This window comes from Urocitellus parryii, chromosome 14, assembly GCF_045843805.1.
Source record: "Urocitellus parryii isolate mUroPar1 chromosome 14, mUroPar1.hap1, whole genome shotgun sequence".
NCBI classification, from domain to species: domain Eukaryota; kingdom Metazoa; phylum Chordata; class Mammalia; order Rodentia; family Sciuridae; genus Urocitellus; species Urocitellus parryii.
Window position 1 is genome coordinate 4,383,693 of NC_135544.1, and position 26,313 is coordinate 4,410,005.

The 26,313-nt window shown below is 33.7% G+C and overlaps 1 protein-coding gene across 2 annotated transcripts in view; it reads left to right on the forward strand.

Moving 5' to 3' along the window:
* Nrg1 (neuregulin 1) overlaps positions 1-26,313 on the forward strand; it is a 987,318-nt gene that overhangs the window by 835,672 nt on the left and 125,333 nt on the right. For both annotated transcript variants that reach the window (XM_077792554.1, XM_026409439.2), the window contains exon 3: positions 543-664. In XM_077792554.1, the coding sequence (XP_077648680.1) occupies positions 543-664 (122 nt within the window). The remainder of the gene's footprint in view (positions 1-542; positions 665-26,313) is intronic.

Sequence of the window (26,313 nt, forward strand, 5' to 3'; positions counted from 1 at the left end):
TTAAGGAAAGACAGATTCCCTTTCTTTTGGAAATGAGAAATCCTCTTCATTCAAAATTAACATTATTCCTGATGTTACTCTACTTTGAAGCACAGAGCATTTTTACCTATTCTAGTGTTCCTTAAATGTCTGACCTTACCAGACTTGTAAGAAATGATTTTACACTTTTCTCTCTTCCCTTGTGGCTGGTGACATTTAGATGCAGGAAGGAATGAAAATTTATCAATTGAACTCTAACATCTAAGGCATAATGTGGTAGTAGTAGAGGTAGAGGAATAAAAATAAAAATTAGAAAGACTTCCTTTAAAATACTGGTCCATATGATAAATAAGATTATATCCATGGTATAACTTTAATGTGATTTATCTCACTTTCACTCTGGGTCAATCATGCAATCAAGCTGACATAAGTTGTGTTTTAACATGATATGTGTAGGGTGGGAAGGAGGAATTTGTAATATCTGAAACTACAGAGATATATATTTTAGTATTTACTAGATTTCTGTGCTGTATACTTACACCACTTTGGTCCTGATCTTGTAGGAAGTCAGAACTTCGAATTAACAAAGCATCACTGGCTGATTCTGGAGAATATATGTGCAAAGTGATCAGCAAATTAGGAAATGACAGTGCCTCTGCCAATATCACCATTATTGACTCAAATGGTAAGAGATACCTGCTGTATTTTGTCTCCCAATGTGTAAGAGGAATAATCAAGATATGTGGTAAGACTTATGGTTAAGTGGTGGGTTAAATCTCATTGTGAACAAAGAGAAAAATTGGAAAGAAAATCAACATTCAGGCATCTTGTGGCTTCCTTCCCAAAGCTCCTCACTTCATGAAATGATATGGACTTACATAGATTTTTTAAAGGTTTTGAATAGGTTATGAATTGTGGAGAGACTTATGTGGTTAAGAGAAGGAGATTGTACTGTCCCATTTAAGCTGTTTAGAAAGGGCAGTCCAGTCTTTGGATCTATCAGACACATAAATACACTCAGAAAGAAGATATGTGTATTATATATGTATACGTAGATATATATGACATGCCTATATTGTCTGTATAACTCTGTGTATCTACATGTTTACATGTATGTATACACACATATACATACACAGTCCTGGCAATTTTTATGTTCCTTTATATATTTTCTTAAGTGATTACTTTTGGCTCTAGGTAGTATCAAGTTAAGCAGCAAGTTAGGCCTATTAATTTTTTAGGGCCTATTAATTTTGAAAGTAGGAAAATCTTAGAGGTAGTGAATTTCCTACTATGTACAGGCTTCTCATTCAACTTTCTTCAAAACAGCGCCAGGGGATATTTGTTAAAGAAATGAAAGACTTAGTGGTAGAAAGATCCACCTGCCCTCTGACAACTTCTCTGAGTTGTATAGGAAAGTAAAAGATCCATAGCTAGTGTCTCTCTGTTTCATTAAACCCCCAATACTCCACAATTCAATAGAGATATCTGTAGGAGCTATTGGTGACCTAGAAATGCTTATTTAAATCTCTTGGAATAATCAAATGTTATTTTTTAATGATGGCAGTTAATGATTGCCCTTATAAGTTCTTGTCAACTTTATAAAGCCAAGCCTAATTGCATTACTTCTTGGTAGAAGATGGGGGGGAAATGTTCTTTGCAAGGACATGGTCTCTTAAAGTGATAAGGTAAAAAAAAAAACCAGGTCAACACAGGAAAAGTAAATAACTTCTGGTTAACTCCATAGGGTCCTGATGTAGTTTCTGTCACTTCATCCATTCGTGATGTAATAGGACAGGGAGAAGGGAGTGAGATAAAAATATGGAACAGGGTTGGGAAAATCCAGGTTAATGCCTTGTTCTCTGTGGACTTCCCAATGAACTGTTCTGTAGCAGTGTAATCAAAGTTTGTTATTTTCATTGTAAATGTACTCCCTGCACAGAGAGTAAAGAACCATGAAATGAATCCATTACTATTTTTAGGAGTAGTGCTTATGGTAGTTAAATTGTAACAGCCATTTAAACTTTATATGAACATATATAAAATTGTTTTACTTTTTTAACTAATACATAGCATTTTGCTAGTATTAATTTACCCCACGTGGATTTTATATGATGCTATATGAAACTAATTTAAAAATCAATTCCAGTGCATTATTCTTTTTGGGAGAGGGTTCCAGGGATTGAACTCAGGAGTACTTGACCACTGAGCCACATCCCCAGCCCTATGTTGTATTTTTATATAGTGATAGGGTCTAACTAAGTTGCTTAGCACCTCCCTTTTGCTGAGGCTGTCTTTGAACTCTCGATCCTCCTGCCTCAGCCTCCTGAACCACTGGGATCACAGGCATGCACCACTGTGCCCAGCCAGTGCATCATTCTTTACTTCTCATATGCCATGTTTTGAAGCTTGTCCTCAGTTTGATACTTGCTTGATTCAGTAATAAATGCTATTGGATTATTATTTTTGACCTTTGGATTAGATTTGTGTAACTATGCAGTTCCAGAAAATAAAATAAAACTATAGTTAGTATCATAGTCTCACTAAGTATTTACGTAGTGATTATTTCATGGTTTCTGGTTTAAAGGATTAAGCAATGAATTATTTACCAGTATATTATTCCTGGCCAAAGCCTGGAGGGTTTTTTAAAATTATTTTTTGTGTACTAAATGTTTGGTAATATGACTTTTACTATTCTCACGTAGCACAGACATCCAGTTCATTTTTGTATATTAACTCTTTCAGGCCTTGGTTTAGTGCTCAAACTTGAATATGTAATTTCCACAAATTATAATAGATAAATGAAAGAAGTGGTTTTTTTAATTTAAAATTTTTTTTTGAAAGAAGTGTTTTTGATAATGAATCTTTTTTTATAACCTGACAAGAATTAAGAGAAATTCATAAAATTTGTAAGCAAATTATTTTCAGACAAACAACTAAAGGTCTTTCAGGAACATTTTCTATTGATTTTCAAACATCTGAATGAGAGGAGGGAAGGATCTTGATGACAGTGCACGGTGGTCTTATGGGCATGTGAGGAATAGATCATCCTTATCCAACCCTCTCATTGTATTTAAAAAGACATGGGAGATTTAGAATAGAAAACAGAATTGTTTAGAATCACAAATATATTTAATAACAAAATGAGACACGAACCCAGGTTTCTTCAATTCCTTGTATACTGAAGTTCACTCTATATCTGAATGTATATGTGCAAATATTTAAGCAGATTCTTTTACTTGTGAAGAACAGAACTGAAGAAACGGGGTGAGTCAAAGGAAATAGAGAGATTCTCTGGGGAAGAAGTGGAACTTCATACAAACTGGAACTCAGTGAGATGGAATTGTACCTGTGGCATCTCTGAGAGCCTCTACCTTAAAAGTATCTGAGATTTCCCATGACTTATAACTGCTCCTGATTTCAGTGTGCTTTCTAAAAATTCAAAACTTTGACCTGCTGATGATCCCACATGGCCATATTCTCCTCGGCTCTATTTAAGGCTTTCTTTAACTCCTACTGTATGATGGCTTTCTGGGCTCCCCAATCAAATTCTCCTTAACAAGGATCTGATTATCAGGGTTGATCATATTTTACTTTACCAGAAGACTGAGAGAACTTGCAAATCATTTCCCCCTGGTTAGATGTCTACTTCTACTCACCACGGAAGGGAGAAGACAGAAATGTGGCTGCTCAGAAATGCCTTACCTTCAGAGCATGGGTGGAGAAGCAGGCTGCCCAACACGATCTAGGGCTTAACAGGCTCCAAGATTGATGAGGACTGGTTATTGTATGTGTGGGTAGATACCCTGTACCCCAGGGGCTTAGGTATCATGTAACTGTAATTGGAAGATTTAAGTACCAGGATCCTACATCCTCCTCCACTGCTATCTGTGATTTTACTAGATTCAATTCATGGCTGATTATTAAAGGACTCTCAGTTGGGTTTTGAGTCACTGGGGCTCAGATGCACAACTTTTGTGTCAGCATATCCCCATATCTCTAGGACTCTGAGAAAAATTTGAAGAGAGAAATATAATTTTACTTTGTGTTCTGTACTCACCTTTAACATATTTCTTCCAAGAGTACATGGCTATGATTAGATGATTTCTATACAGGTCGCTTGGATAAATGATCCTGGTATGTTGCTACACTCTGATAATTATGCTCATACCTTCATAGACAAAGGATTGCTTTTAATTTACTTAAATTTTCACATAGTACCTTTTTTAGACTAAAATATTACAAATTACTTTTGATGCATGATTCTAAGAGAGATGGGTGGGGTGTGGGGAGATATTCATAAGAAGATCTTTGCTTTCTTCCCCAAAGAGTAAGCTATTTGGCACTCTGTTTAATCCAAGTAAGACAACCACAATAGTTATTAGAATAAAATTAGTTGAGATCATAAATATTTTCTGCACTGAAAGTTATTGTTTAGATCTACTTAGATTAACAAATGGGTGTAAATGAAATGATAAAAAATTTAAGAAAGTCCATGTAAATTTTTATGCACTTGAGTTACAGAGACCACTATTTTCAAGCATTGAGAAAAGTACACAGAGTCAATCATTTTCCTAAGAAACAATTTAGAAATTTATGTTTTCTACCTTTTTCCATGCCTTTTAACTTCCATTTGGAATTGGAAAACAGAATTTGCCATTGTAGACCTATAAACCTAAGCAAAATGCCAATTACTTTGAGGATTATTTAACATTGAATTTTTGTATAAAGAAGGATCTCATATGTAGCAGTCATTATCTGATGAATTACAAGTATATTCCTTTCATAAATTCATATTTGGCAACTGAGAATGCCACATAGAGTATTTCACAGCTCATATACTATATTTTCATTTTTATCTGTACTTTATCTAGCTTGGTCTTTCTATAGGAAACCTTCATTTAGCAATTAATTCTTAGCTAACAAGCTCTATGAAAACTCCTGGGTATTAGAATAGGGAAGAGAATAATAGACTTAACTGGTTTTCAAATTAATTAAGTAATGCTCTCTTTTCAAAGATTAACACAGGAGAATATACAACTACTCAATCATCTCTTATGTTTTCCTTTTTAATCAGGAGAAAAATAATTTTAGTGAGATTCAGGATCCCACAGGAGCAATTTGAGCTTCTGGCAATAAAATAGCTCTTTTACTTGAGAAGAATAGAAAAACATTATTTTTATAAAATTTGATTAAATTATCGATTGGTGCCTTACAGATTTGGTTCATGCAGGTAATAGGTTTAGCCCCCTCAATTGACAGTAATTTTAGAAATGCCATGCTATTAGTGAACAATCTAAGTTGTGCTGAAAAACACATAATATGTTTTATAATGTGTATAGCAGTCTCCACATGTGTTATATCATTTGGGATTTCTGTGAAACTAATAAGCAAGTGCAATGTGAATAGAATAGGGTAGATGGTGTATAGTATCCATCATGTTTCTATACTATTATTAATTTTGAAAGTTCTCAGTTACTTTAGAGTAAACATTCATTATAAGCAAGAATTCAAATGCTCAAAAGATATGCTTGAAGTCATATTTACTAGTACTAATAAATAAATGTGCCTACTTTGTTAATCTTTAAAAAGAGTCACTATAACAAATATTTGTATGAATAATTGGTTTATAATTTTAGAAAACAAGGAGACACACAATTGAATGTTGAAACAAACACAAACACATCATGTATGTTTGCATACGTATGTGTGTGTGTTGGTAAATAGTTATGTTTAGTATATTATGCTTATGGTGAAATCTCAGACAATTCATGCATTTATAATAATTAAAAAATTCCTTCCCAGACACTGCAACAGTTCCTTGAAAACAGATACACTTTTTTTAAAAAATTAAAATATTACAAATACACTAATGTTCCTTGTGTTTCCTAGTCTACTTGGCATAAGTTGCTCAGTATTATTCAGTTCCTGATGATCCTGAATCCTCATTAATTTACTCTAATGAAGGGGGTGTCCTTTAGTAAATTAACAAATTTAATATACCAAATTACTATTGGAAAGCATATTGCTTAAATAATTATCAGGGAAATTTCAAGACTTAAAATTTTTTAGAAGTCCATAAATATAGTATGAAATTATTTTCAAATTTATATTATAAATTATTTATTATAATTATTTTAAAATTATAACAGAAGATGGTTTTATAAATTTATGAATTTTGCCCATAGCACACACAAAGTGCTTGCTCAGTGGTTTTAATAAAAAGATTAAGGATTCTTATTGGCAAATTTCTTTTTCAAATGAAGACTTTCATTTAGAAGTACATGTTAATTTCTAAGCTGTATTCCCCCTAAGATAAATTTAGAAAGTTTTCATTTGAGACCATAATCACTAAAGGTATTTTTGAGGTCTCTGGGATAAATGTCTAATTTTAGGAAGGGAGGTTATTTTAAGTTGTCTCTGTGTACATGCATCATTATAGTAGCCTCCTGTTCTGGTATTTTTTATGCAGCATTCAATTAAAAAAGGAAATGTATGGTTAACCTTTCCTCTACTCTGAGGTCTTTTTTTTTTTTTTGCCAGCAATAGAAAAACTTTTTTTTTCTTCTCCCTTGGAAGGTCACAGTGGACAACTAATTATTTTGTAAAAAATTAAAAAAATCAATTTGAGGGGAGTCTTGATATCTGAGTTAGAGCTTGGGATTTGGAGTTTGCCCGTCCCTTGTTGTGCATCTTGAGTCCCCTACATCAATCTGGTTGTCATGCCCTTGATGTAGTCTGAAGGGCAGAATGAGAAGGCTTTTCTCTTAATGGGGGCACGTTGTGAAACATGGAGCTTCTTCTAGGTATTCCTAAAGAAGGATATATACTGTGAAGCTTAAATAAAAGTTTCTTATTACATTTTCTCCAAGAAGAGCAATTTCATTCTCTACAGACCAACTCAAGAGAGATAGTTGTGGCTGCTTCAGAAACCAGTATCCATATTATCAGCTCAAAATATTCTCTTTAATGCCTATTACTTGAGAAAGTCCCAAGGATGTAGTACATACTTGCATATGAATTATTTTCACTTTGTACCATTTTTAGTGGATTTAAGAACTGATGAATACATCTTTGATATCTTGATGACAGTATTACTCTTTGTATGGTTTGTCCTCTTAATCCTTGATAAGGGAGGCCCATCCTTACTTAATTTTGCACCAGTAAGACACATTTGGTCTTACTAAAGGTACATTTCTGGTCTTATTCGTAATTAACTTGATATTTAAGCATCCCTTCTGAATCTCACGTGACTTTCTTTTTCCTTTCAATTCTGCAAAAACTTTTGTCCCTAGAGAATTTCATCTGTTGTAGAAATATTGACATTTACATTGATTTCTCTTTCTCACTAGAGAAGTCTAGTCCTAGAAACCCTAAATAGTCATATCCAGATTTAAAGATGATTATACTGACAATAAACTTATCTAACTCCAAAATTAAGAGTTCATTCATTCAGACCTAAACTGATAGCATGAATGACCTCCTTAGGATTTTCAGTCGGATCTAGTCATTTTTGTATAGTAGTAGTCCTTTTTAGAAGGACTGAACACAGAATTAGATGATGTAGCCACCTTTTGTCCCATCATAAAAACATAAAGAAAACAAGTTCAATGTCTTGAACAAGACCACTACAAATCTCCGGATAATAGTGTGTCCTGAGTGTGCAGGTTCTTCCTTTAATTCTTTTAAGTGGGTGCTGCCTGCTTCCTCTATATCCTGCGCCAGGTAGTCTTAAAATTGTCAATTTTAACTAGAGCTCCCTGCTGGAACTTGACTTTTTTTCACCAATGCCAACTAGAAGCATTGCTTGTTCTTATTTTTGAACAAAAGTATAATTTTTCAAAAATCTATAACATAAAAATTCTGATAACACAGCTTTGACTTTCTTGGCTTCCCTGTTGCTCCTTTACTTTCTGAGAACTCACTGCTTCTTTGGCCTATGTTCTTCTTCACTGACCCCAGAAGGGTAGTGAATTCTTCCTGATTATTCTAGTATAGTCAGTCTCATGCTTTTGGCCCAAGAAGGAAGAATTGTTCATTTAGATTGTCTGTTTTTGCATTTCTCACTCTCTATAAGGCTGAAGTGAGGACTTTCTTGACCCCTTTGCAATACCTCCTTCCTTGATATTTATTTGCAGCATGAAGGCAGGCTGTGGTCCTGGCTCCCAGCCTCCTGATGGTACATCGTAATATCCTATCACCTTTTCTTTTTTGCAGAGATCATCACTGGCATGCCAGCCTCAACTGAAAGAACATATGTGTCTTCAGGTAAGGAGAATCAGCCTGGCAAACTTTACTAACAAGAATGTCAGACCTAACTGCTGGCTGTTCCTTCTACTAATCAGAACCCTTTCTGCATCCAAATTTCAGCTGTTTTCTCTTATTTTCTCTTATCAGCTGTTTTCTCAATGTCTTTCTCAGTCCCACTCTACAGTTTTGGATTTTACTTAAGAGATGATTCTTACTGTATGTCTGAACTTTGGACCTGTTTACACACAAGAGAAAAGAATCCATATCTAGATGATACTTATTGACATCAGGATTACAAGCTCAGTTGGTGTAGCTTTATAGATGCTGCTCTGGGTTCCCTGTGCTCTTTCACTCATTAGAGTTATTTCTAGATAATGTGTCAGTATGTGACCTTTGCGATTCTAATTACCATTGTGATTCACAAAATCAACAAACGTTTAGCTTGATTCTTTGAAATTTTATTTTGTTGTTGTTCTTCCTTTTTTGCTTTTGGTCTGTGCATTTCTGTTTGTTTCTGATTTGCTTATAGTATTTGCTGATAGCAGTTACAGTCTGGGATGATGATAGCTACTTAGAACTCAACTCTGCTAATCCATTTACACTCATAATTCTTTCATCTCTCCACTAGTTATGAATTTATTCATTTTACTGCATATGTGCTTTTTTTTAAAAAAATAACTTTTCTCCATTCTCTGTAATTTTATAGTTAGTGGAATCTTAGAACATTTAAAAATTAATCTTTATTTCAAAGAAATTTTAGATAGCCAATATAGAAAACTCATTTCTAAGGTACAATGATAACTTATTTTGCATGGTACCTTTTACAAAGATTTTTATACCTCTGATAATCACAACAAAATCATAAAATGAGACATTATTTTTTCCTTATTATATAATGAGAGAACTGAAGCATTAGAAATGTTAAGTCATGTGTTTTAGGAAATAGAAGAGAAGGTACTTGGAGCTCAGTATTCTTTTCATTGCCCCCTATTGGGTAATTTGGCTTGGTTGACATGTTTCTTTATGGCCCCTACTTGTTAGAACTCCAGGCAGCCACATTATCCACCAGTCTTCTTCCATCTTACCTCCATCAGCATTTCCTCTTCCCTTCTAAGACAATGTTCAGAGTCATAAAAGCTGGCTCTGTCTGTATCCTAGATGGTTTTAGCCATATTTAGAGCATATTCATATCTCATTGCTAACATGTATGTGTGTGTGTGTTTTGTGGGCTAGGGTGATTCTGGAGTTTAAGGGATTGTATCTTTTCTGGGAGAAGGAAGCAAGGAAGGAAAGAAGGAGAAAGGAAGGGTTGGAGAGAGATAAGGGAAAAAGTGATGAAACTATGTGAATTTCTTCACCTCTCATTTAGGCATTTCTCTAATGTAAGGATTTTATTATCTATCTCCAGTGATGCTGTTAGGTACCTGAGCTTTTAAAATAAATGGTGCTTAACTTGAGAATTTAGATTGACTTTATTATTTCCTGCTATGTGAGTTGAATAAAACTTTTCAGTCTGTAAATTTCAATCCTTCTTTGATACTAAGTTTTTCTGATTTCCTACTAACGAAAACCCTTTGATCCCATGTTTTTCTTCCTGCATGATTTATGTTTTATGCTTCGTCTATACTTACACACTGGTTTTCCTTCCTTCTTGGTATCTGAAAAATAAATCTTGCTCCTGTATGTCCCTAGCTATTGTTATATATGTTTATTTAGCATGTTTTATTTGACCATAATGTAATTGCTCTGCTGAGTCCTGCATGGACTTTATTGAGCCCCATGTTTCGTAAGGATGTTTATGCATCTCCAAGTCGCCTGGAAATATTTTCCTCTTTTTTTTTTTGGCATACATGAAAGATGACCCTTTTCTCTGTATATGGGGGTTATTCCTTTTGTTTTCATGTTTCTTAAAATTCTTAAAATCAAGCCCACACCTAAGAGAATGAGTTATCTATCTCATCTCTAGTGTGGATCTGTTTGATGATATTTCTCTGAAATTCATTTAGCAGTTGACATGTGGGACATCTGTAGATGGACTGCCTTCATGTTCTTCTCTTTCAAAAGTCTTTGGGTCTAAACCATAGAAATATTCCTTTGTGGTCTCTGAATATTGCATATATTTTCCTCTGACTTAGAAATGCTTGTACTGCATTCTAGTTTGCTTTTTCTATAATACCCAAGCTTGGCAATTTTTAAATTGAAGAGTCCAAGTAGCATGACTCAGTAAAGCCTCATGCCCCTTTTGTTTTATAGAGTCTCCCATTAGAATATCAGTATCAACAGAAGGAGCAAATACTTCTTCATGTAAGTATATTTAAATATTTCTGTTGATCAGTTTTTAACCCAAGACAATATCTGCTTCCAATAAGCATATTCACATCTGTTCTCTACCCTTGTTGAGGGATAGGGTATTGGGTTTTGGAGATGCTTGAAAGAGAAATGGCCATTTGCTATGCCTGGGATCAACTAGACACCTCATCCCTACCTTATATGTAAGAATAGTAAATGACACCACTTGTGTGTTAATTTTAGGATAATCTAGTGTCTTTGAATGTTGATTTGTAGAGTTCCTGAGGCCATGTTGTAGGTAGGTTTTTTTGCCTTTTTTTTTTTTCAGCTTTCTCCATGCCTTCAGTAACTGTCTAAGGCTTGATGCCCAGCTATTTGGGGCCTCAATCCCAAGGCTCCTCAATTTTCATATAAAGTCTGCTCTGATAGACTCAGGAAACTATATATAGATGCCCTTAATTCAAGGTTGATAGAAAGTGACTAATTATGAAAATGTTTGAAAGCAAATCCCTAGGCAAGATCTCAGATTGGTTTTCATCTGTTTAATGTGAAATGTGCTTTGTGCTTATGGACTTCTACAACTATTAGATTCATTGGTGCTTTGTGTGATTGCAGGGGAATTTAAGAAATTAGCAAAGACTAGTAAAAATAGTTTCTGATACTTATAAATTGAGAATATCCTAGTATTAAATTTTTATTTTCAACAGGGGAGTTATTAGACCTAGACAATAAAACTTACATCTATAGTCTTTCTCTTCCATACTTTACCTTATTACTTACAGTATCTCTCAGTTTGATAAGCTCTTTGATAAATACATGTTTTCAGTTATCCTGTTCTAACCCAGATAACGTGTTGAGGGACAATTTTCTTATATAATCATCATGGTAGAAAACTCAATGGAAGGCTGTACTTTTGATAACTTAAAATGTTTTCTCAATATGTTTAAATAGATGAAGTGATTTTAAAGTCTTTCCCTCTGGCTGGTGGAATGAGAACTGTAGTTATATGATGTAAAACTATCTTTTATTGGCTGAGGGTATAGTTCAATGGTAGAGCACATGCTTAGCATGCAAGAGGCCCTGGGTTCCATCCGTAGCAACAAAAGCAAAACAAACAAAAATCTATTATTGCATGAAATTTAATGTTTTAACTACATAAAGCATCATTTAACAGAATTGATGGTGACAATCTAGGAAGATCAAACAGGAAATGAAATGCTGGGAAGAACTAAATTGGCTTCCTCTGTGTTCTGAGGACTCTAATTACATACTCCAAAATGATAATCCCTGCTGGCAAATTTGGAATATTTATTATTTAATTCTACTTATAAAAAGATTAGTATAATTATATGGATTTTATATAACTAACATTAAGGAATCATACTAATAGCTTTGTTTTTTTTTAAGTATTTATCATACAAAGGCAAGTACCAGGTTTTTCTTTTCAGCATTTCATCTGAGAATAATTAATCTCTTGCATGATTCATTGAATAAAGTTATTGAAACACTTGTAATTGGAACCCTTCATGCTATCATTAACGGGGCTATGGATGCTGTCTTTAAGCACATTTGAGCAGTTTGGGAATGGAAGAAATCCTTTTTTTAGTTTTCCAGAGCTTTAGGGAACTGAAATGAATCTCTCAGTTTATGTTTCCATTCATTGCAGTCCTGTTGAGAGAGAAATAATTTTGAAATCTGACTCTGTTCTCTAACTCTCAGTAGAGTTAGTTCCTGGTATTTGGTAACGGTTTAGGACTATGAAAGAAGGCTTTGTGCACCATTAGTTAAAATATAACTGCGTGTCATTTTCATACATCTCTGCCTGCTTATAGTAGGTTTCTGGTCAATGTTGTTGAATTGATCAGTAAATATGTTTTTTTTTTCATCTCATGAAAATATGCTCCATACTTTGAAAATGAAAACCTGGATCCAAACTTGCTGGTAATCATCATGTAGCATCAGACACACAGATCATTTCCAGGAAGCCTCATAAGAACTCTACATTGCAGGGAAAGATTGTGAAGAAGAGATATCTCCACTTAGTAAAGGCTGAAGGTGAAATGTGAAGAATCAGGAGTTACAATAAGCTGGAGTCAAACATTGAAAATATATAAAAAGTCAAAGGCCTTGAAGAAGTTCACAAGGGTCAGAAATAATCAGCTCTGAAGAATATAGGTTTCTTTGCACTTTACTTCAGCCAGAAAGGAGATGCTAGCAAATCCCTGCATTTGAAAAATGACCTGTGCTTTCATAATGTAATCAAGCCTGTGTGGGCCACATTCTTTGAACTATTGACACTGGTGTTTTCTAAGTAAATTCTGAAAGCCTTTCTAAGGTAGTAAGGATTCAGCAAACATTTTTTGTGTTATAACAGTTCTGTGTACTTTTGGGGTCAGTGTGAAGGAGAAGAGGCAGCCCAGTTCCTTTTCAGTTTTGTAGGTATACATGTACACAGAGCTCTAGGGCAAACTTCCTTTCTGCCAGGGCTTTTTTGAGAGCTTCTTGCTGCTGGGTGAATTTTTCTAGTGTTTTGTTTTATTAGTCTGTGAGCCTCCTGCTTAGAACCCTGCCTGGGATGGCATGTCTTTCTCTGCCACCTAGATCCTGTTCGATCTAAAAGCTTTCCTGACCACCCCAGCCACTGAGTTCTCCTTTCCTCTCTGTCCATCAGGTTGGATTAGCAAACAGAAAGAAAGAAAATTGAAATTACGACTTACTTACCTGAAATAATAATCTATTTTCTTCTCATTGGTGCTTTTCATTCTAGTTTTCTACCCTCTATCTACTTGATATATCAGAAGCTAAATACTAGCTAGAAATATCATATAAATATTATACATATGTGCATATACTTATATATTTTTGCTTTTCAGTACTGAGATTCAACTCAGGTCCCATACATGTTAGGCAAGTGCTCTACCACTGAGGTTCACCCTAGCCCTCTAGAAATGTATTTTTAAAATCACTGTTACAATAAAGAAATTATTCTAAATTGCAGTTTTTAAGGGGTTTATTTTTCATTTGCAAACATATTATTATTTTCCTCCATGTTTATTTTTTTGCCAGCATTTTATAAATATTGGCAAAATACTACATGGTGCATATACACAATTGAATGTTACTCAGCCTTAAAGAAGAATGAAATTGTGGCATTTGCAGGTAAATGGATGGAACTAGAGCATACCATACTAAGTGAAATAAGCCCATCCACCCAAACTAAAGGCCAAATGTTTTCTCTGATAAGCAGATACTGATTCATAGTGGAGGGTTAGGGAAGAATGAAGGAACTTTGGATTGTGCAGAGGAGAGTGAAGGGAGGAGTGGTGCGGTGTGGAAGGGAAGGATGGTAGAATGAGGCACACGTTATTACCCTATATATAAGTGTGATTACACTACTGGTGTGACTCAGCACCATGTACAGCCAGATGAATGAGAAATTATGCTCCATTGTGTACAATATGTCAAAATGCATTTTATCTTTGTATTTAACTAATTAGAACAACAATAAAAAACACTAACAAAAATATGAAAAAAAAAGAAAAAGAACATTAGACTTAGAAGAGCTGGCTTATAATGAGTGCTTTTTGTATTTACTGACTGCATGATTTGAGCTTATGGTCCAACCACACTGAATTTCTTTTTCATACAAAATGAAGGTGTTGGTCCAGAAATCTCTAAGGTGCTCTAAATTTCTGATCCAATTCCAGGAAAGAACTTGCAAATAAAAAATTTAAAATTAAAAAATAAATAAATAAAATTACTAACCTTTTCCTTTGTGTGACAGTTTATGACTTTTTTTTTAAAATTGGGAAATTGCGGGGACTGGGGATGTGGCTCAAGCGGTAGCGCGCTCGCCTGGCATGCGTGCGGCCCGGGTTCGATCCTCAGCACCACATACCAACAAAGATGTTGTGTCCACCGGAAACTAAAAAATAAATAAATAATTTAAAAAAAAAAATTGGGAAATTGCATTGTACAGTCACTATTTTAGAGTTGTCAATTGTAATTTTTAAAGTTTCTTATAATAATTTCAATAAGCATCATCATTTTCTTGATTTTTTTTGTAAATGAGACATGTATGACTAAACATGTTGTAAGTATATGAGTGTCCTATTATGCATAAGCGACAGGTTTTTGAAAGGAAAAGATCTTGAACTTTATAAAACAGTCAATAGGACTGTCTTGTTCCTCCTTTCATAGAATCAGCAAAACCGTAAATGGATTGTTTAAAACAAACCATAATGGCTTCTATTGGAAGTTCCAGCTCCTTGTGACCCCATTTTGCAGACAACTCTGTTGAATGCCATAAAAAATACAATTGTTACACCAACTACTTTATTTAATTAAGCTCCATCCATTCCAATTTAATATATAAATTAGGGAAACAAAAATAAAAAGTCTACTGAATAGAATAAAGGAAAGGAAATGAAGATAGCTTTCTGGTAAATAGTCTTAAGTTGTAAAACTTCATTTATTTAATTTTTTGGTACTAGGAATTGAATCCAGAGGCATTTTACCACTGAGTCTCATCTGAAGTCCCTTTTATTTTTTGAGATGAGGTCTTACCAAGTTGCTTGGGGTCTAAGTTTCTAAATTGCTAATTAAGTTGCTGAGGCTGCCATAGAACTTTCCATGCTCCTGCCTCAGCCTCCCAAGTTGTTGAGATTACAGGAGTGCACCACTCTGGCTTGTAAGACATATTTTTAATAATAACAGTAGCTGTTGAAGTCTTCTTGTGTGCCAGATAACTGTGCTAGGTGTTTCACATGGATAATGACTTGTGGTTCTCAAAAAACCTTATTCCATTTTACAGATGTGAAACGGATGCATGTTGTCTACAGTCATATACTTAGGATTCAAACCCAGACCATACACTAGCCTGCTCTGATGCATAAGCTTTTGTTGACCCAAAGAAAAGCCTTTACTGTAGTTTTAATCAGCCCTTTCACTGCTGTGACCAAAAGACCTGACAAGAAAAATTAGAGGAGAAAATGTTTATTTTGGGGCTCACAGTTTCCGTGTTCTCACTCCATAGACAGTCAACTCCTGGGCCCACAGTGAGGCAAAAGAGTATGGTTAAGTACATGATACTGAGAAGCAGACAAAGAGAAAGCGCTTCCCTCACCAAAGGTTCACCCCCAGTGATCTACCTTCTTTAGCCACATCTTACCTGCCCACAGTTACCAGCCAATTAATCCTTATCAGGGGATTAATGTACTGATTGGGTTAAGGCTCTCACAACCCAATTATTTCACTTCTAAACTTTATTGCCTTATTACACACATGAGATTTTGGGGGAATGCCTCATATGTAAACCATAGCAACTATTAAAAGGAATGAGATTCTATGGATGGATCGAAAAATAGCTTTGATAGGAAGTGGGTTGGCAGTATGTGTGGTAGATTAAGGTAAACGAGTTGCCTTGGACCAGTTGAGCTTGTGAATGCATTGGAAAGAACACAGACTTTGGTTGGAATCATGCTTGTAAGTCTAAATACTTGTGCTGCTACTTTGTGCAATCTTGATTAAGTTACTTAACTTCTTTTTTCACGTCTATCCTGTTTTTCTTCAACATATATTGGGGAGCCTAATGTGAGAAAATGAATGAAATGAATTTATTGTTAAGCACATCTTTGTTTAAAGGTAGTTCATTTCTGCATATGGAAGAGAGCTGGTATGTAAAAAGAGGATTGTATTTTAAAAAAGGACAAATATTCAGGAGTCCTTGATTCTTATTTGAAGACTTGAATATTGTTGGAGAAAGAAAGAAATATGTGACTTTCAGCCTAAATGATGCTGCTGAAAGTTCTTTGCCAGGAAATCACTATATTTTTTTAACACATATTTTTAGCAAAGCCTGCATTTAAAAGGAACATACATATCCAGGAAATCCTCTTTTATATCTCTGAATGAAATGAACAATTCAGCCTTGGATTTGGAACCTAGAAAAGCTAGTTGAAGGGAAAAAAAAAAGTCTCTTGTCTGCAGAGACCTTTCTGTCATAAAGAGAGAGAGCATTTGCACCTGGGAATAGCGCAGTGAAATGTATTGATGAGATTGGATCGGGTCCCACTGGCCCATTGGTGAGAATTCGAGCTTTGGGTCTTACACTCTACCCCCAGCTCTGACATCCCTTCCTTAAGGGTAGAGAAAACTGCCAGGACCTTTGCTAAATGATTCTCAGCTGGAAAAATGGCATTTCAATTTCAAATCTTTATTGGTGGTAAAATGTGAACCTGTCCTGTCACTGTTGGAGAGCTATTTCTAATGAAATGCAAATTGTTTTCAGATCTCTAAAAACATGACATTTTCAAGGGTGTGGTGGCTCTACCCACTGTGGAGAATGACAAACAAATTACTAGGCATCATCTAGCAATAAAATAATAATTTTAAGTGAAAATTGCTTAACTGATATTGCTTTCCTCTTTCCAATTGCCTGGAGAGTTAATTACAGATTTTTAGGACAATACAGTAACTTGGAGCAAGAGTTTTGGCTTATACAATCCATATGTTCAGGCAAGTTATTGTTCAGTTCATTCATTTTGCTGGTGAATACACCCTACTTTTTAATTTTTTTAATAGTATTGCCTGCAAGTAAATGTAATTCTTCAGTTGTGTCTTCGTCCTTTATAAAGTCATTCAGCATTTTTTTATGGTATTTCACTAGTAGACAGGATAGTCCCCAAACTTTTGATCAAGGTTTAACCTTTTGTACTGAATTGAAATTAACCTTTTACATAATTATTTCTTTGAACCATAAAACTGTGTGTGTGTATGTGAGCTCCCATGTGTAATCTGTATATATAAATAACTAGTGTTTGTATCATACTTGATGTTTTATAAGATACATTTTCATAAACTGAATCATTTATTCACACAACTCTGTGGCTTAGATATTGTTCTATGTATTAGATGAGGCACTTGCAGTTCAGAAATTGTGACTTGCTTGAATTCATAACCAAGTAGATGGTAGAACAGAAATTAAAATTGAATTTTTTTATTTCAAACCTTGTAGTCTTTTATTAAAATGGTTTATGGGATCCATATAGCTCACTTGAAGAAAGGCATTCTTAAAAAAAAAATCAAAGTGAAATTCTTTTAAGGACTCAAAAAAAATCACATTTATCCTAGCTAGCCCAAAGCCAGCATTTATAGAAATAATACACTCTTTATAATCTACAAAGTAATGAAATGGAGAGGAGAGCCCTTAGTTATTGGCAATATATTTCAAAGCTTTTTATAAAAGAAGGCAGAAACTGTTGGTATAGACATTTGAGTGACTATTACTTTGTTTGATAATGATGTCAGTCTACTTCAGAACATGACATTTACAGAGATGGGGATAATTTTAGAACTATTGTGCCAAGAGAAACCTGATCATCTGACAGGAAGATCTTCCTTTAGTAGTTTGGTGTTTGGAGGAAATGCATTAAATAATATTTAATTTATTGCATAATATTATAAATCCTGTAAATTATTTGTATAATAACTAATTTCACTAGTAGTGCAATATAAGATATGAAGTAATTTATTCTCAATATTTTGTTTTTATTAGAATATTCTCTTCAACATTTGAAAAAAAAATCTCTCATTACATTGGATATCAAGTTCGGGAAGGAGATCTTTATTTTTCTGTTTCATTATTTTATTCTTTACTGATTACCATAATTGTGTGAGTTTATGGGACTCAGTATGGTATTTCAAGATATATAGAAAATGTGGACTGTTCAATCAGTGTAATTAGCGTTTCCATCTTCTTTTCATTTCTTTATGTTTGGAGCCTTCCAGCTCCTCCCTTCCAGTTTTTCATAAATTATATAAGAGGTCACTGTGAACTTTAGTCATCTTAGGACATGGGAACATATTCCCAGTGGCAAAGATGCCTGTTGTCTTGCCTCCTCCAATCTTCCTTCTTCCTACCCTTTTCAGCTTTAATAATTACTATTCCATTATTTTTTCCCAGTACAGTATTACAACTGTAGTACTGAGGCTGGGGTTGTAGCTCAGTGGGGGAGCACTGGCCTAGCACATGCGAGGCACTGGGTTCAATCCTCATCACCACATAAAAAAATAAATAAAATAAAATAAAATATTGTGGCTACCTATAAGTATCAAAAAATTTAAATAGAAAACTGTAGTACTTTTAATTATTAGAGATAGAGCAGTGACATGGGTTTTATATACACAAAAACATTTTTATTTTGATTTTTTTAGCATTCAAGTGGAGGAAAGAAGGTAGAGATTGAGAGCTGTACCACTATGGCAGCATCTAGAACACAGCCAGAGATCTTATGATAAACTTATACACACTGAATTTGATGGCTTTCTAAGGTCTTCGTCCACATACCCCCACCCCCAAGTTAGCTAGATATATGAGAAATAGAACTATGGGAAAAGAGAACTTTAAATCAAAAAATCTTGGATGCCTTAAGAACCACCCCTAAAAAAATAGCTAAGGGGGCAGGGATGTAGTTCGGTGATAGGGCTCTTGCTTGTGAGGTGCTGGATTCGATCCCCATTACTGCAAGAAAAAAATAAAAATGAAAGTGGAAGCTAGAGGAAGAAAAGAATAAACTGTCAAAATAAGAATTATGTACAGGGATTATGTACAGGAGTATCCCATTAACAAATGATAGAAATTCAATTTCAGAGTATAAATAATAAAGGTTGTGTATGGATTTACTTATCAATTCAATTTGATCTAGAGACTCAACTGATAAAATTGACTGCTTTCTTGATCTTTAGTTTTTGCTTCTGTATAAATGTTAGCTTTGTTCTCAGGGGATTTCTCTGCCTGAACAGGGAGATAGCTGCTTATAGTTTTAAACATATATAAATATAAACATATATACATACACACACATATATATATAAATATGTATGCATGTACATATATATACATACAGTTAAATGATATATAAGCATACACACACATATCCCTGTGGCTCCTAGTCTGAAAAAAAGAGAGAAAGTATATTCTTTATCCAAACAGCAGATTTTAGGAACTCATGTGATTGGCCTTGATTACATCATTTGCCTACCCCCTAAAATACTGTATCCAGGGAGATTAATGACTGCCACTGACTGGGGGCTGGGCTGCATATCTGCCCTGTGTGTGTTGGGGTGTGTTGGGCAGATGGGCTCAGTCCCAGGGGAACAGGCAGTGTAGATTCATTAAGAGGAGCGTTCTGTACCAATAAATGAAGGGAAATTAGAGCTAGCGGGGAAAAAATAACATAGTTTTCTATGACTGAGGAGCAAACAATCTTAGAAGAATCAGGAAACAGATACTACTATGGGAATTTTAAAGGGAAATTAAAAATAGATATTTTGCAATTTCATTGTAATAACTGTAGCAATATGACCAAACCTGAAGAAAATACTGCATTGGAAAACTGAAGACAATTACAATCTCGGTTTTTAAAAGATTCCCTATAGTACCTCTGAACCCACTGTAATCTTCTTGATTAAAAATGATTCTCAGGAAATTATGCCTTCTGAAGAAAATAGAAAAAAAATGGAAAAATGAATTACAGTTTACTAATTGGAATGCAAGGGAAGCATGCTACAATATGAAAAAGGTGCCCTAATTTGGGACTAAAAGCCAGTCTTAAAAAAAAAAAAAAAGCTAGATTTAAAAAACATGGATTAGTTTCCTTTTCTGTTTTAAAACTGATACATAAAAACCAATTTTATACATATTAATTGAGTAATATGATATTGATACCTGTGTACATAATGTAATGTTTAAATCAGATTAAACATATATTTCTCTTCAAAAAATTACTTCTTTATAGTGCGAACTTTCAAAAATCTACTTTTTCCAGCTTTTTAAAGTGTTTCTTATTGTTATCTATAGTCATCTTACTGTGAAATAATATACCATAAACTTTTGTTCCTAATTGAATCTTAGTTCCCATTGAGCAGCCATTCCCTACTCTTTCCACCTAATCTCGTCATCATCTGTTGACCACCATTCAGCTCTGAATTTGTATGAGATATGCTTTTTTTGTTTTGTTTTGTTTTTTAGATTCCACGTATGAGTGAGATCATGCATTGCTTATCTTTCTGTGCCTGGCTTATGATCCAGTTTCTTTTTAAAAATTCATGAGTAAGGATGGTTATTCACCAGAGTAATTATATGTTGGTTAGTCATTGTAGGTTTTTCAATTGAAAAAGAAAAACAAGTATACTTGCCCATTCCATTTAATATTGTGTAGAAAACCCCATAGGTGCTGTTGAAGTGTGAGTTAATGTGATTGTAGCTTTATTAGTGTTAGAAACATCACCATTTAAACTTAAAGGAAGTAATGACTCGGAGTTCTCTGTGGACATCTCCCACTTTTCTCTGTCCCATTCATATAATGTACCCAGCATAGGAGGTACTTGGATAACTAAGTTCATTTCTTGAACAAAGGTGCTGGGTATACATAGTTCAACTAATCACCAGGAAACTGCTGTAGTGGCACTTTTAATTTTATCTCTTGTTCTAGTAGAGGTCAGCAAAATCCTAAAAGCCAATTATATGGGCTCGTGTGGGTTATAGCTTAAAGTTGTGCTCATCTCCATTCAAGTTCATAACTATCCCTTAGTTAGGAGATTTGGTGTTTAGGTTGAATTTGTTCATCAAATATGAGAATACACGCCTGGCTTAGTTAAATATTGGTTGAAACTTTTAGTTGAAATGACCAAAAAATTCATCAGCCTTTCGTTAAAATTTTTTTACAAAAGATTTGGCTACTAATCTCTTTATTTCAATAGTAAGGAAAGCAAAATACAGAGAGGATAAGGCTAAGTGACAACTAAGGTCAAACAGTGACTCGATGATGATTTTGAATTAAAACATGATGGCTGTTTCTGCTCTTTTCTTAGATCATTGGAATTTTTATCTAATAAAAATAAATAATTACAATACTAATATTAATAAATAATTAACAGCATAGTTCCTACAGTGTTCTACCATGGTTCTAGGAAGTGTGTACTTATGAGTGACTGGACTGGGGCTGGGTATGGGAGATGAATAAGGAATAGTCCTTGCATCGAAGGAGTTTTCAGTAGGAAATCTGATTGTGGTTTATTGTGTTGATTGCGTGTAACAACTCGTAATCATAATATAAAGTAGAATATGTGGTCAAATTTTTAAATTGAGTTTTTTTCAAAAAATAGTATTCCTTAAAATAGAAAAAAACATTTGCAGTATGTCATGAAAAAAGAAATATCATTTGAGTAATGATTTCTGTTGTCTTTTTTTTAAAAATGAGCCAGTTGTTGTTTCGTTTCATATGTTAAGCTTAATCATTTTAGTAAGAAATCAGAAGTTTGTCCCATTTAAAAAGATGATGAAATTCTATCATGTACCAGTAAAAGTAAAAGGCTAATCAAGATTAAGAGGTGCTAGAAATTAATTCACACTAAGTAAAGTTTTGAAAACAGTTTGGGATTTTCAAGATTTAACTAAAAACTTTTAGAGGAATATAATTACAGTATGGTAAGTTGAATTATTGATGGTTGTAAGAAACTTAGTCTTGATACATAGATTTAAAAAGAGTACGTTATATATCTGAGGAAATATTTTTGTTTAGGCCACCTAGGAATGTATATGTAAAGGTTGCAACTTCTCCAACGTTTTATTTTCATTAAGAGTTTTTGTTTGGTTTTGGATGTTTTTGGTAATTAAAAAAAAGACAAGACCATTAAATTGACCCAGAGAAGACAGAATTGATAAATTTGAAAATGCATCCTTCATTATTATTGAGTGATTCAATGTAGTAAAGTAAAATAATAAGGTTAACTAACATATTACAATTATTACATATTTAAAGCAGAATTTTTCCTTTATGATGATTCCTCCTTCAATTTCCTTAAAATTCATTTACTGAGACCAGTGACTAATTAATAAGAAGATCCTATGTCATTTGATTAAATTTTCAACTACAAATTTTTCATATGGGAGGTAAGATATATTAAAAATTTTTCTGCATGATGAAATATTTAAAATGTTGTAATGTTCTACATAAATATTGTTCTATATTTTGACCTGAGATCTAGCTATTTAATCAACTTGCAAAAGTCCATGTTCTTCACAAATTACATAACTTTGAGACTGGATCATGGTTACTTATAATTCTTATTCTAGAAAGCTAGAAGAATGCAATTGCTACATTTCCCTACCCACCCAAATAAATTAATAAATACAAACTGTAAAATATTATGTACCTAATTTCTTTGTCAGGCAGGATATTTTTATAATAAAATATGATATGAAGGGTATATGAAGAGTAACCTTACATATATTAGAAAGAAAAATATTTAAGTGGTTATAAACAATTTTTAACAAATTTTATAAATTTTCCTTCCTTGACCCAGATAGATTGTTTTTCTCTGCTGTCCTAACATCAGCTTCTGAATTTCACTTTCCTAATGCTCCACAGCATAATCAAGTCTTTGTTCAGATTTTCCTTAAGTTATCTGTGAAAAAATAAACCATACAAAGAGTCCATGACTATGTTTTAGGATGAATAGATTATGAGGGTGAGAAAATTACCTTGTACGTGCAAATGTGTCTGTGTGTGGAAGCAAGATAAGCTTTAGGAAAGAAACAGATGACTCAAGGGCACTTAGGAGGTTTATTAAAAATCTTTAAAAATGTTTGTAAAGTACAGGTGAAGGCGATTTTTGAGATTTAAAATTGTTCAGCTTAGTGAAAAAAAAATAAAAATGAAATATAATAGCAACCATAGCATGAATACACACAAAAACAAGTAGTATTGTAGACTCTTTGCTTGTTCTTTAAAGTCTCCAGATTATTCGCTGTAATCACTGAGTAAAAATGCATTGAGGACTGAGTCCAGCAGAATCTACTGGTATAGAGAGAAGCTTCATGAAGTGTAGGGTTGGCTGTTGTCTCAATAATTTTCAAAATGTCATCACTACCCTTGCTATGCTGGCCTGGGTATGTTTTATTAAAATAATACTTGGACATTGTAAAAATTATTTTTGGCCCAATCATAGAAGAAAACAAATCTTTTATTATTTTGTTATTGTCCTGAGACATGTTGTTATCCTGATACTGTCTTCTAATCCCCAGTAGTATGCCCTTGTTGGTGCAACGTCTTGCTTTAAAGTACTTACTATCAACATTGATGTGCACATCAGTTCCCACACCAGAATATAAGAGCCTAAAGGGAGGAAACACAAGTAACTGCTTGCTATTCTAGTTATCGGTATTTATTGCACAGTTACAGTGAGTTAGTAAGGTTTTTTAATCTTTATTTTTGGTTACATATTTTTTAAATTGCATGTGTATAAAATCAAAAGAAATCATTAATAAAATCAAGCTTTAATCATGAAAACAGATATCTAAGTAAGTTAAAATGAAAGTTTTAAGCAATAACATTGAATATTTGTTAGAGAACATGTAACATTTGAAGAAGCAGCTACACTCTATATTTTTATATTTTACATTTATTTCTTCATCCTATACCTGAAAACTTTCTTTATTATATGATAAATACTGTCTTCGTGGTGGCTTTTAAGAATTTGTCTTTCCTCTGATAGGATTAATATAAATTGTTTGAGAATGTATTTATTAACTGGTCGCTGTCCCTCTCTGTGGTGCTGAAGAGTCAACTTGCTTGGGAGTAAGGGTGTTGCCACTATTGAACCAATAAGGTGGATTTTTCTTTTAGATGTTTTTAAGTTTGCACCCACTATGTGTTGAGGGCTTTCATTTAAAAAGAGATATTATTAACCCCATTACATGAAAGAGGAGACTGACAGAGGCTGACAGAGGTTTTATGACAAGTGGGGGCAGAAGTGTGATTCAATATCAGCTTTTCTGAATGTTTGTGCTCTGTTCTTTTTACCTACCTATGGTAAAGGTAGAGTGTAAACGAGAAATTTCAGCTCCTTTAGTGACCTCTATCATACTAATTCAAAGGGTATAAAATCATTGCAGCTACTTTCAAAAATGATATTTTTTCCTAATGAGATTACAAGGATCAAATTAGCTATGTGTAAACCAAGGTTTCTAAGCAATATAGCAAGATACAGAAATATATATGTACACACACATACACACATTTACTACAATAAAATATATTTAAACAGAACACTGTTGACATCAAATTGTATTTGTTTGGTATTTAGGAAAAGTAGAAAGAACACTGTGAGTCTCTCTCCCTTTCCACACACCTAAAAACACACACATTGGAGATAGTGGGATAATGATGAAAGTGTTTTGGTAGAAAAGAAGTGTATGAATTAAATAGCTACGATGTGCAGGTTGTTAAGAAGAAAAGAATAAACATAAAATGTGATGCACAGCCTCAACTACTCTAGCTTTGATTTGCATTGGGGTCATTTTAAATTAATTTTAAATTTCAGAATTCAATCATTAGTAGCTTTTTATTCAAATTTCAGATTTCTATGAAAGATATTTGGTTTTAAAAATCCCTATGGTAATATCTTTTTTTTTTGTATGTTTAGGTTGACTTGTCAGTTTATTAAGGTTCTGTTTGTTTGTTTTGGGGATAAGATGTTATTCTCATCCTTTGCTCTTGTTAACATTTAAAGCATGCAGCTTTCCGTTAGGGTATAAATTCTAAGTGACTGATGATGATTAAACAGAAAATGAAACTTGAATGGCACTATCTCAAAATCTACTTAAAGCCATGACAGGTATCTGTCTGTAGCAATACATCAGCTTGAAAATGTGAAGAATAAGAAATAGTGGCTTTTCTTTTGTGACTGGGTTTCTTTCTCTTTGAAATCAAAGGCAGAAATTTTTCCTGGATCACTAAAAATAGTAATGTGGAATTCCAAATATTATAGACAATACAAATTTACAATTAATTATACCTGAACTTGAAATTTCACACTGTGCATCATACATTTTATATCAGTTGTATTTTCTAATTTGTGTACAGATACTCGAGTCATCTTTAAAAAAAAAGAATATACAACTATAATTAAAAAAACAGGCTCTCAAGAAAGATAAGACAAAAAGAATTAATTGGGATTACAGCTCTTCTTTCTGCATTGACTGCAAAAGCTTAGTGATCTTCTGAATTGTGTTTTAGCAGTGATCTCAGGACTCCCTCCAACCCCCAAGGCTCTACTTTTTTAACATTTGTTATTACTTAGCTATTTTATTTGGCAAAGATCCCCTTCTATCTCATCTTCTAATGCACTGGCAAGGTTCCTATTGCCAATAGCTTAGAGCCTACCAGTGCTAGGATAAGCTGCATAGCCGAACTTTCTAGCCTCTGCATCCTCATAAATAATGCATTTGCTTTCCTGTAACTACATGAACCCTTAGACTTTAGTAGGCATTTCTTTGTTAGTCAGAGTAAAAGAGTTGGAAGATGAACAGTTATGAAAATAGTTGTAGGCAGTTATTATCACTGATTAGAACTTGACTCCATGATATATGCATTAATCACTGGATTAATGCTAATGGGATGCTTATGCTATTTATAACAGACATAAACAAGATATGTGAAAAGAATATCTTTGCTGACTACACTACATATTTCATTCAACATGGAATTTCCTATAATGTTAATGTAGGACCCTTTGAGATTCCATAATTATACCTAATGCCCATAATTGTACCTAATTTACTTATTTTTGAAACCTCTTTAGTTGCAAGAGACTATTGAGTTTTTGGGTGTGTGCACACTTATTCGTAAGAACAATAATGCGATAGTGGTTAAAGATAATATCTAATGCTCCACATTGGTCAGTGATATAACAAATTATTGGATTTCTAGTGACAAAAATGAATGCTGTGTT